General features: G+C 38.4%; 1 protein-coding gene across 1 annotated transcript; it reads right to left on the bottom strand.

Moving 5' to 3' along the window:
• Positions 1-316: 316 nt before the first annotated feature.
• Positions 317-2,075, bottom strand: LOC137953901 (transcription factor TCP5-like). The gene has a single exon (XM_068801450.1). The coding sequence runs from the start codon at positions 1,901-1,903 to the stop codon at positions 728-730; it is 1,176 nt and encodes a 391-aa protein (XP_068657551.1). The 5' UTR covers positions 1,904-2,075; the 3' UTR covers positions 317-727.
• Between the last annotated feature and the right edge of the window lie 10,002 nt (positions 2,076-12,077).

Raw genomic sequence — 12,077 nt, 5'->3', positions numbered from 1 at the left:
CTGCTACCGTAATGCAGGAATGTGTTTTCAGAAAAAAAAATAGAGTTTATAGTCAGCTTGTCAGCAAAGAGTGAGTGTGGCAACACTGAACAGCATTTTCTTTACTGTATAATATATCAAATCAAAACACGAAAAGATTCATTCTTGATCACTGGACTGACCCGAGACTGGTTTTCATTCAAGTCTGAAGCTTTGCTATCTGAAGGATATGAAGAATGAATCTCTAGCCTACAAAGATAAGTTATCAACTAAATTCATCTCACTTTTCTTGAAGAGAGAGAGAGAGAGAGCGCACTGTGCTTAAGAACGGAAATTTATTAAAACGAAAGTATTATTACAGAGAAAGATAACAAGCGATTTATTGCTAGCTAGCCAGCTGAATACCTGTTACACAGTTTCATGTCAAAGGTGGTTTCCGAAAGATTTTATGATCTGGTTTTACTATATAAATGACATAATAAAAAATCATGACGAGAATAAATTATAAGCTTAGACTTCTGCAAAAACAGCCAACGAAAATTGTGACTGCAAGAGCTGGCAGATCAGGCACTGCAGCCTGTGACAGAAGTGTCTTCCGACCATGACTTCGTCTTCCCCACGGCTCAAAACAGACGACTGCGAGGGCCATTCAACGTGAACGTTCAAAGCTTCCATTTTTACAGTTCTTCTTCATTTGACCCTCCTGTGTTCACATGAAACTGAGACCGATTTGATGCCGCAATAGCTTTCAATCATCGAGGAAGGAGGTCGACGTGAGGGCATTAGGATCCCCTAAGTCGCTTTTGAGCCTGTCCCCTGAATGACTTTCATGGTCGATTCCGGAAGGCTGGTCCTTCGCGGCAATATTCACCTGGAAGGGCCTCACGGCAGGCGCGATCGAATACAGGGAGGTGGCGAAGGAGTTCGGCAGCATGTTTTGTGAACTGGAACTCAGCATCTGAAAATGGTTGATGTATTTCGGGTCGTAGTCTGTGGAGGCATTAACATAGGGAGGAAAGATGGATGGCACCATGCCCGAGGGGCATAGCAGAAGCTGAGGTCCAGAAAGTAGAGACGAGGAAGATAGAGCAATGTGTGGTTCTTCTGTTTGAGATGAATAGCTGCTTCCTCCTACATGGGATACACACGGATTTGCAGAGGAATCCCAGTGATAATAGGAAGCGTATGGAAGTAATCCAGGGAGAGAAGACTGACTTTGCCTGGAAATAGAACTGAGACCTAACTGTCCGCCATGAAGTTCAATCTGTCCTTCTTCTTCACCTCGTTTGATCCAACTGGTTTTGTCATGACTCACTGTGTCTCTTCCAGTTTCTTTAAATTTAGTTCTCTGAGGAGCATCCGAGGTCCAGAATGTTGGTTTGCCTGGGCTTGTTGGATTTTCTTTGATGACATTGGTCTCCAGCTTACTAGTCTCTTTTCCCGGGAATAGAGTGAAAGCTGGAGCGCCACTATTCTTCGTATACCCATTATTTGCAGTGAAGAAGGAACTGGAAGCTGCCTGAGATGAATGAAATTCATGAGAAACTACCATGGGTTGAGCATACTGCATGAAATTCTCTACAGGAATGGGAAGAGGAGGAAGTTGATCGATATCCTGCTGAGCGGCTGCGAGAAGCCAATCCACCACTTTGCTTGGTTGATTAAGGCCAAGCCTATCTTGAAGATCATATAACTGAATTGCAGTCTGTACTGAAAGCCTTACTCTCCTGTCTCTCAGTCCTCTCATGGTGCGCACCTTACTGTGCCTATCTTTTCCTCCAAAAGAACGAGAAACCCGAACGATCCGCGGATCCTTGAGCATCGACCATGGCCTTGAACTTGAGGATCCTTTAGCGATCTTTCCATCATTGGCGCCACCTTCTTGCTTGGTTGGAAAAGCATTCTCCCTGGAATTCCTGATCATCCTCACAGTTGTCTCTTTGTTAGTGTTTAAAAACCAATAACTCAGAGAATTGTATTTTAGAGCCAATCTGGTACCAGTTAGTCTCTTGTCGGTTGCATTAATTGGAATTGCATGAACTACATCTGCAGATTCGATGTAATCATCATGATAATCTTCTTCTTCCCGGTGCAACCAGAGCACAAATTTGGCATCCTTCCATCTGTTTGAGGAAAAACCTCTTATACTGGATATACATGTTTTCTGAATGATTTGCTCCCATTTCTTTCAGTATTTTATGCAATATATAGGTTATCTTCTGTCCATGCTGAATTAATGAGATATGGAAGCTGAATTATGAAAATACTAATTCATAGGGGAACTTCAGTGCAAGTATAGTTTGCAAAAAATATGAAAATACGTGAAACTCACCTTAAGCTACTTCCCTACTTCTGTTGTTTTTCTGTTTTCTGTTTCAGTTACACTTCTGTCAAGAAATCAGGCCGAGACCAAGTACTACAATTGAACTTGATAATCTCTTGGGGTTTTACCCTAGGCCTTGAACTTGTCTTTCTTTTCCTGGTTTTATACAGAAATTTATTGCTTCCTTTAGGAGAGAAAAATCACAGATATCCCCAAAGCACTTGTTCAATTTCATGCCATGAAACGAAAACAAGGTTGAAGTTTTCTGCACTAATATATCACAACAGGCAAGATTGACGAGTGAATATCAAAGAGGGGCAAATTCTACCCCATTTTAAGCAAAATATAGTGACAAGGCACATTTCTCTTTCTGCTATAGTCCTGAACTATCCTTCAGCTAGACCAACAAGGTATCGAAAAAACTTACTTGTGAAAGAAAATTTGATGCAACCATCTTAAAAAAGATCAAGCTTCACTTGAAATGCCTTTTGACAGATGGCCATGGATCCTCCACCATCAAGAGTTGCTCACCTCCAAATTTCGGGCAACTGAAAGAACAGAATTTCGAGTGAGAGAACAGGTCTCGTAGGAGAATGAACTTAATGAAGCATCTATGTTGTTTCGGAAAGAGAAGATGCCAGAACTCTGAAAACAAAAGCTCAATCAAAGAAAAAGGAAAAGGTATGGCGCATCTGTAAACAAGTGGAGCAGATTCACACCTATCAAATAATTGGTCTAGTCGGCATTTAACACCACTCTGTCATCACATAGATGCATACCACTACCCTAATGAATAAGGTGGTTTGGTCATCCCTGTCTCTGTCGATTATCTCCTACATTTCAACTGCGATGATTCTATCGTTACATTTCCGACGGTGACATCCGTTTGAAGCTTAGTTGAATAATGATTCTTTTTCCAAATGCAACTTAATTAGCAAAAAATTATGTTATCCGAGCAGGGACATATCCTCCTTCGAAAGATCAGCAAGTAGTTGTGTAAGTGGAAGACAATTTACAGCTCAATTTGATCTAGGGTAAAAAGACACCTTCAAGTCTTTAAAGTTGTGAATTCTAATACTAGAGCTGCCAAATTCTGTTTAAACTGAATGAAGGAAAAGGGAAACAGCTCAATCACCAAGACTTCAAGCTGTAAAACTTGTTTCAGATTTTTTTTCTCCCTTATATTGCAGGCAATGGCAGTTACAGTCTCATAAATACAATCCTTGAAGGCTAAACAACAAGGTGAAGGATGTTTTTTTTAAGAATATGGGCTGCCATCATTCATCCCATCCTTGTCATATTAATTTGACTACCAGTAGGAAATCAGAGGTGGTACAGTTAAATTTTACATGTTAATTTCATTTATAATTACTGATTGTAAATGGTAAGAAAAAAGTTCTTTATGTGGCTCAACAAAGTCGCTGTCAGATCCCCAGGAAGCTTTCCTACATGGGTGTGTAAGAGATGCCTCATAGGTAAGGGACCAGCCTTCACTACAGGGAGGACCACATGAGTTTGCAGAGCCAACTGGACAGAAGATTTTGCGAGGAACAAGTTGAATCATCTAGGGTTGTGGAGTATCTCAATCAAATTATCCATATTCCATTTGGCAGGGAAGAAATATGTATTAGTTAACTTCAGATGGAAAGATCCCAATCCTTGATCTTCAAGCAGTTTCTGACACAGGAGGATTTCATCTTAACTGGGTATCAAGCAGCATGAGTGCACAGACTGGTGTTCTTCTCAAATTAGGACTCATAAAGCAAAGGCTGCAAACTAATCTCAAGTTTTTCCATGGCTGCAAAAGCTTTTTTTAGCAATCTGCAACACTTCCAGTCTACACAGATGAAAAAGAATTAGTCTCTAGTGTCTTTGGTTCTGAGTTCTGTGCAAGCTAATTTTAGTCTGTGGGGAAAATAAAAACAGCAGTGAATTTGTTCTGCTGTAAAGGAGCTACTGGAAACCTTTCAGTCTCTTGTCTCTGTAGCAGCAGTAATGGATTCCTTACTACTGGAAACCTTACAGTCTCTTTTTTTTTTACTGGAGTGGCAGTAAAATGATTTCTTCATCAAACAATCCACCACCAGTGGTAGGTTGTCGTGGTTTCAGAAGAGAAGATATTCAAAACATTTATTTTTTCTGTTTACAACCAGTAAAAACCTAAACCCTAGACTCTCAATCCAGAAAAAAAACTCACTTCCTTCTGTCTGCTGATGTAATCGAAGAACCATAAAACTTATCCCTCATGAGCATCTCTTCTCAGAGCTTTTGGTTGGTTTCTTTGGTGTTAAAATAGTTCTGGAGAAACAGAAAACGTCGGCTTTCATTTTTTTTCTGGGTGCAAAAAGGAGTGTTGATTCCAAAGCCGCAGAAGAGGGGCTAACTCCAAAACTTCTGTAGGGTTTACAGCAGAAGAAGATAACTTGCCGAAGAGTTAATAGAATCACTCGATAACACTCATTGAAAAGGGTAGGGGCGTCTATCCCAAGATACTGATGGCCGAACTCTTCTGTTCAGTTGACACCACCAACTCCAAATGAGGCGCTGATCCCCAGAGAGGAAGCAATTAATCGGCTTGGAAGAATTTCTCAGGAAAAAAAACAAACCCAGCAACATTCAACTTGAAAACCCTGAGATCCTCAATTACTAAAACCAATCGTTTGATTAGAGCAAACTACTAAAAATTAAGAATTAACTAGCAGTAATGAAAAACCAAAAAAAAAAAAAAAAGAAGGAAAAAGAAGTACAAGTTTATTTCTTGTGGTGGAGGCAACTCACTGAATTCTCGGCGTTGTATGTACGAGATGCCTGCCGGGAAAGAAGACAAGAAACCATCTTCTGGATGTATATTTTGTTAGTTCAGTCCCAGCATCCCATTTCAAAGTTGCCAAAGCCTGAAAAAAACTGTGAATTGTACATTTCGATCTGTAATCACAAAAGAGATAAATGTAATTCTTTTACTGTAAAATTATAAGTGCTTCTTGTTCAATAGTTAGACAACTAAATTTCTTAACACCAGTCGGCTTGAATTCAGGCAGTTTTCTCCATCTTCCTTAATGGCCTTAAGCATATTTATTCACTCACGGATATGAAAAGAAAAGCAAAAAATTGGAAAAGATCCATTAATGGATATCAGGGCCACGAGCTCCAATTAATTAGAAGTTCCAACTTCAGAATCCAGACATTAGAATACCTCAATCACTAATGATTTGATCTCCTATTGCACAATTTGGTGGTCTCCTGTCGTGTTTTTCACTATTATTCAGTCCATAATTGATGTTTTCTGGATTAGGGCTTAGAGCTTTTCAATTATGAAGTTGCATACATTTGTATAATTAAGACATTCTGAGCTTCTTCCTACCCAAGAATTTGCTGTTTCTAACAGTTTAGTCCCGGATGAATTCAACGAGTATACAGGCGAGGAATTGTCACCATTCGAACAGCTTGATCTCTCTTTTCCTTCTCCCCACATCTGAGTCTTTTTTCTGACCAGAGCTAATGGTTAATTGTTGCTTTCATGTGTCCACTCTTCTCATGCAGGCCTGCAAACTAGGAAGGAGAAGAATATTTAAAAAGTGGCATCTAAGAAGGAAGGGAAAGGGTCATAAAGATGGTGTAAGTGCACAATATTGGTAGAGACAGACGTGCAGCTCTTTACTTTCCTGCCTCACTTTGTATTATTCATGGGATGCATGCGCGTTGTTCTTCTCATTTATCTTTGCTTTAATCGTTTTTACCTTTTCCACTGTCATTTTCACTGGCAAAGGAGAAGAAATAAATGCTTTATAGAGAAATTTATGTTCTCTTTGAATCTTTAGTTATCTACCTATCACTTCTGATCTCATTCTCACTGGCATCGTCTATATCTTCCCTGGTGCTTCCAAATCAAACACAAAAACCCATTAGCTAACTCCAAAACCAACAAGAAATTTGATGATACAGTGCGTAATGCCTCTCTCTCTCTATCTATCTCTCTCTCCCCTTCCCATCTGGTCCTATCCACACAGCCTTGCTGCCAAAGAAAACGATGTAAGTGATTATGGTGGCTATGTCGATGGTGACGATCACGATCGTGACACTGACGGCAATTCTGTATCGCAAACTGTTATCCTTAAATCACTATGACAGTAGAAAAGAAAACCAAAAAAGGGGAAGAAGATGGGTTTAGAAGCATCAAGCATGCTCAAGTGGAACAGATTCCTTGATAAAGACTCACAAGTAATACTATAAGTAAACCTCAACATTTATCCAATTACAATAGGCCTATATTTTCTGAAGAAATTGAATTGGATAAGAGAGGCCTGTGATTCAGAAAATTAAAAAACAAATTGTGCTGAATAGCTTAGGAAAGACCATTTCTTAAGTGATTGTGTATCTTAGCAGATAAAAAACAATGGCAGGCTTCAGGCGTAGACAGGAAGGAAATAAACTCTTTCACAGCAGAAATTCCATGGAGAGAGGAGTTCAAGATCTAGTGCTTTCAACTATGGAGACTTCTACTGCAAACAGTCGGCTTCTTCTTGAAAAGTAACCTCTTAGAACTGCTTGTAGTGAAGCTATTGCTTTTCAAATACTGAAGAGCATAAGGAAGTGTTTTAATATAAAAATTAGATGACTAGGGTTTAAAGGAAATGATTATGATTTTTAATATTATTTAAATTATAAATAATGGAGAGAGGTCCCTTAACTGTAATTTCTCGTACTCTTTTTACTCAAAAATTTCACATTTCCAACAAAATTCATCTTATGTTTGAGACAATCAAAGGTTAGTCCTCATAAAAATTCCTATATAAGCTTCTCTAAGATACCCCATATAAGTGATTGAAAATATTTTGCACCAGTAGTTTACAAGGGCAAGGCTCAAATTTCTAGTATTAGGTTTTGAGTATTTCCTTAAACAGGTTTTGATGAGTTGATGCCTTATTGGCAAGAGATAGAATTAGGGTAATTCATTCAAATTTGTCCCACATGAATGCAATTTCAATTTTTACAGGTTCTGATTGATCTAATAACCACATAGCCTAAAAAATTAGGGTAATTCAGTTCTTGACAGTCTTTGAACCCAAGAAAATTGAAGTTGATTGTTTAATAATTTCGAATGCTGAATCACAAAGTTAATTACCCATAATATTTTTATTAAGGATTACTCATGAATATTCATCCCAACTAATTTCTCAGAGTGAAGCACAAAAGTAAGTTTTCTAGGCTCAAAGAAACACACTGTCAAGGAAATATTTGAGCAATTACAGAAAAAAAAAAAGGAGGGGAAAATTAAACTCTTGGCAAATCCAGATGAGAAAAGCTGATATCTCCTGTTTGGATCTAAAACAATCTTCTTTTTTATTCTTAATCAAGTTTAAGCAATTACACTTTAATTTTCTCTTGTTGCAGGATTCCAGGAGAAAGATGAAGACAGAACATGTAAAGAAGAAAAGCAGCTTGTTTTTCCAGTTTTATTTTCTTATTTTCTCTACATATTGTGTTTCCCTTCTTGAAGACTCGCAGGTGAAAAGCAGAAAAATTCCCAAAACATGTCAGAATAAGAAAAGAAGTGATCACGGAGGTGTTATGATCTGTTTTATTATCCAGAACTATATTTTCACCCACAAATGGAATAGTCTGTGCTTCCTAGTGTTCTTATTTGATCTCTTTTTTGACCAGGAATCCTCTACTTTGCCCAGAATTGTGTAGGAATCAATGCTCAGATGCTTTGTTTGATTTTCTTTCTTCTTCTTTCTGCTCTAGTTAACAAACTGAGCTTTTCCATGGATGTGGTCATGGTTGAAACTTAAGATCCCAAAGATTAGATTCAGAAATAATTTGCCATGGGAGGCAAGAATTTTTCTGAATTTCTTTAGCTGATCGTCAATTTGGAAAGCTCGTTTCTTCTTCTTCTTCTTCTTTTTTAAAGACTCTTCAGTATGAGGTAAAAATTAAGCAGAAGTTCTATTTGTAGAATTTCAACTATGTAGAGCTGATATCTCTGAAACCATTTGAGTTTGGCATCTTTTTGAGATTGATTTTAGTTAATATCCTTGTGAAAGATTTCCAAACACAGGCGCTTTGAGCAATAGGATGAGTTTCTTGCTCATCCTCATCGCTGGTGCTTGCTTTCCGGCTCAGCAGTAGAAGAGAAACTTGCACTCCTGTAACTCCATGGAGTTTCTTGACAATAGCGTTCTAGCTGCACCAGATTACGTAGAATCTATGGCGTCAAAGATCTTGAGAAGAAAAACAACTTTTGTCCCTCGGAAAAGAAAGCGAAATATCAATCTGGAAAGAAATTTGAACTGAACGAAATACTATAAACTCTCTTCTTTTCTCCAACTCCGCGTAAAGGAGACAACAAGTGGAGCCCTTTGCTGTTTATATACGATAATAAGAAACGGGTATTGGATTATGCATAGGTAACTGTAAGAAAGCTTTTTCTTGTTCGTTTTCCATGCAGAATCCATCAAATGGGAAGATACTTCTCAAAGCCTGAACTTGCAGAAAGGTGTTCGACGAAGCTTAAACAGCAGAAACCTTCAGTTCTCTTTTCGCAGGACAAAAGAGGGGGAAATTTATCAGAAAATTGAAGATAAGACTGATGAAAAGCAGGGTTCTCAGTTCTGGCCGGAAGAAATGGTCCCAAAAGTAGTAATCAGAAAGCCATTAATCCCCCTCCTTTGGAACGACGAACATTAAAGCTAACTAAATTACCGGCCCAGTCGGTCAGTGGTGATTGATGACAGACCCCATCTACAGCCCTTCCCTCCTTCATGTGTCTGTTTTCTTTTTCCTCGGAAGAGGAATTTCCATTTGGCTTCACAACACAGATCCCTTCTATTCTCAAAGAAATGAGAACCCTTTCGGTAGAGTTTTTTCATAACCCTAGATTTCTGCTCTCTGATCTTACCATCCAAACTGGCCGACGAATTCCTCCTGGTTTATTCGTTTTCTTTGCTATTTTTATTACTTTTTTACTTTTACGTGCACGATGTGTTTCTTTGTTTCCTATTCTGTTGCAGGCACGCGCAAGGAAGGAGGGAAGAAAAAAAACTACAGAAAAAGCAGAAACAGAAGAGAACTAGGGGACACAAAATTGATCAGCATGCAAACGCATGTCTGCCATTGTCTTCTCTTTGGCAAAAGCGAGCTCTGGTTCTTGTTTCTTTTCCTCTAAATCAGGTGGGTTAGTTTGTTCTCCGTTTCAGGTTTTTTATCTGAAAGATGAAACTCTGCATAGGAGAAATCTGAAACTTGATCTTCTTCTACTCGAAAATCTCCTCTTTGAGTAAGATTTGTAAGAGGGTGGAGCTCTTGGCTTCAAATCACTGTGGTTCTTTAGAATTGAATAAGAACTCTTACGAAAAAATCGTAGTCAGATTACTGGGCATATTTATAATAGTAATCCCATAACACTGGCTAGGCAATAATAATAATTACTCTCATATTTCTTAAACCAAGTTGCTGAAACTCGGATATCTTGAACTAATAAGCAGCTTGAGTAAATAGAAGTTTTGGTGAGATCTTACCGAATTAGGGTTTGATACTTTTCCTCTACTTTGCAAGCTGAAACATCAAAGAAGAGTAAAATAGGCTCCTTTTCAAGAAAACAATTGATCACCACTAATTTGCCTGTCCCCGTTTCTGCTACAACTAGAGGATTTCAGAAGAAGCATTAACAGGGTTTATCAGCTCAGCTTCCACCAAAAGTGCTGCTTCTGTCGTATCCCTCATGATTTCTTCTCTCAAAGCAAAGGCAGCTGTGAGGTTGTACTGATGCTCTAGATGATTATTTTTGTTTCTCTCTCCAGTTGACGGTGATGGTGATAAGGGTCCGAGATTCCATTGATGATGGTGATAGTCACTGCCTTTCGTAAATTTTCCTTATCCAGTAGCAAAGTTGGATGATCTGTCTTCAGCGGAGAAAAAGAATGCAATTAATATCGGTTAAGATCCATCTTAGTTTTACCTGTCATAGCTATGCAAAACAATTTCAACCTCTTCATTTATCCTTTCTCTGTGCTCTTTTTGGAGTAATTTGACGTTACAAGTTTCGCATAAGGTATAACTAAGGTTTCATTTCTTGTTAAAAGTCTGATTTTGCTCTGAAAAACAGGATATTCATCCATGAAAACCCAGAGAGATAATAGATTTATTATTTTAACAGCGACATCGTAATCCATTTCGCAGTTTCTTCCGATTAAAACAGAATAATTTCCAGGGATTATGCTCAGTTGTATGGATGAAAAACCTCGAAGAATGCAGTTCAACCTGCTCATTTTTTTTCTGAATAGAAGAGAAAAAACACAAAAAATAAAAATAAATCTCCGGGTTGTGAAGGATTATACTGATCTCAGTGCCGCCACCTCAAATTGGAAACTCGATCGTCTACTAAATGCCTCATGACCCGTCACTATCCAGTTCTCGCTTTAGTCCTACATGAGCGAGCCTGCCTTCTCTCTGACGTGCAATTGAAGCGAGAGCAGTTGGGTTTTGTCTCTCCTATGCACGCTTGCAGTGGAGGAGACCAGAGACGAATATGCCAAAAGCAGACTATGATCTGCAAGCAGCGAGAAAGATAAGGAGAGAGTCAGAAAAGGTGATAATGATGATTCGAGAGTTATTTCGAAACCACTTTATACTGTTTATTGCGTCATCGTTGCAGCGATGCTTTAATGCGACGGGTTTCGATTCTCCCAATTGGGTTATCACGAGTTGCAGAGAGCAACAGTACCGACTACTGAAGCTAATTAAGAACAGCAATAGAGATACTTGTTTATCGGTTTCCTGATTTTTTCTTAATGTACTCCAACATTGTAGTTTACAAGAGCTTTAGTGGATTTAGTATAAATATTGTCACTGCTATTGACTAAGCAGATGATCAAAACAACCTACAATCTATATGAACCTTTTATTGTTTCTTAATCTAAGCTTCATTTTCTTTTTTGTATTAGTGCTTAGTTATAGGAGTACAAGTAGCAATTGATTTTTCTAGGTTGAATAGGAACCTTCCATGATGAGTATCCATCCGTATAGAAAAACATTTATGGCATATAAGTTGTAGCTTTGTGAAATCCATTTTTTCCTACCGTTGCAAGGTCCAGCCAAATTTTTAGATAGTCATTCTTTCACACTTAATCCACCATTTTCACATAGACTTATCTTCCCTTATATCCTTATGTCCCTTCATCTTTCTTGATTATAATTTCAGGCAACTCAAGATGGAGTTGAGATAGTGATTTTATCTATCACTCCCTATTGCAAGTCTCTTGGGTTAGCGGCATTCTTCAATCCCATTCACATGGCAGTGAAAGCAGGTATCTTTGTTGTCCAAGCAAAAAGAAATACTAGGCCGACACCCAAGAAAATCAATCTTTGGTGACATGTGCAAACGAATGCATGGCCAAGATTATGTATTATGCCTCCTACTGAAGTTGTGTAGAAGTAAATCATCAGAATTTTAACCAACCAAGGAATGGTTAAATGAAAGACAAAATACATATTCAAAAGCAATAAGATACAACCATCAATAATCATTCCAAGTGCCAGTCGCTATGGCATCTCGAAATTGTGCGGCTCTTGTGGATTCTAATGCACGCTACCTCCGAATGTTTGTTGATATCCACAAGACCTTCTCTATCATCGCTATCTTCATCATCATTTACACTTGCTAATCGAACCTCATCACCTCCTCCACCAAGCTCATCACCTAAATCATCATCTTCCGATTCATATGATCGAGCAATTTGTTGCCTTCTTCCAGCCATTTAGAATCTAAATCCGAGAT

This window comes from Aristolochia californica, unplaced genomic scaffold (genome assembly GCF_029961685.1).
Source record: "Aristolochia californica isolate CCGP_79_NKW_82.1479 unplaced genomic scaffold, dmAriCali1.0.hap1 SCAF_16, whole genome shotgun sequence".
Taxonomy (NCBI): Eukaryota; Viridiplantae; Streptophyta; class Magnoliopsida; order Piperales; family Aristolochiaceae; genus Aristolochia; species Aristolochia californica.
This window is presented reverse-complemented; position numbering and strand designations above follow the sequence as displayed.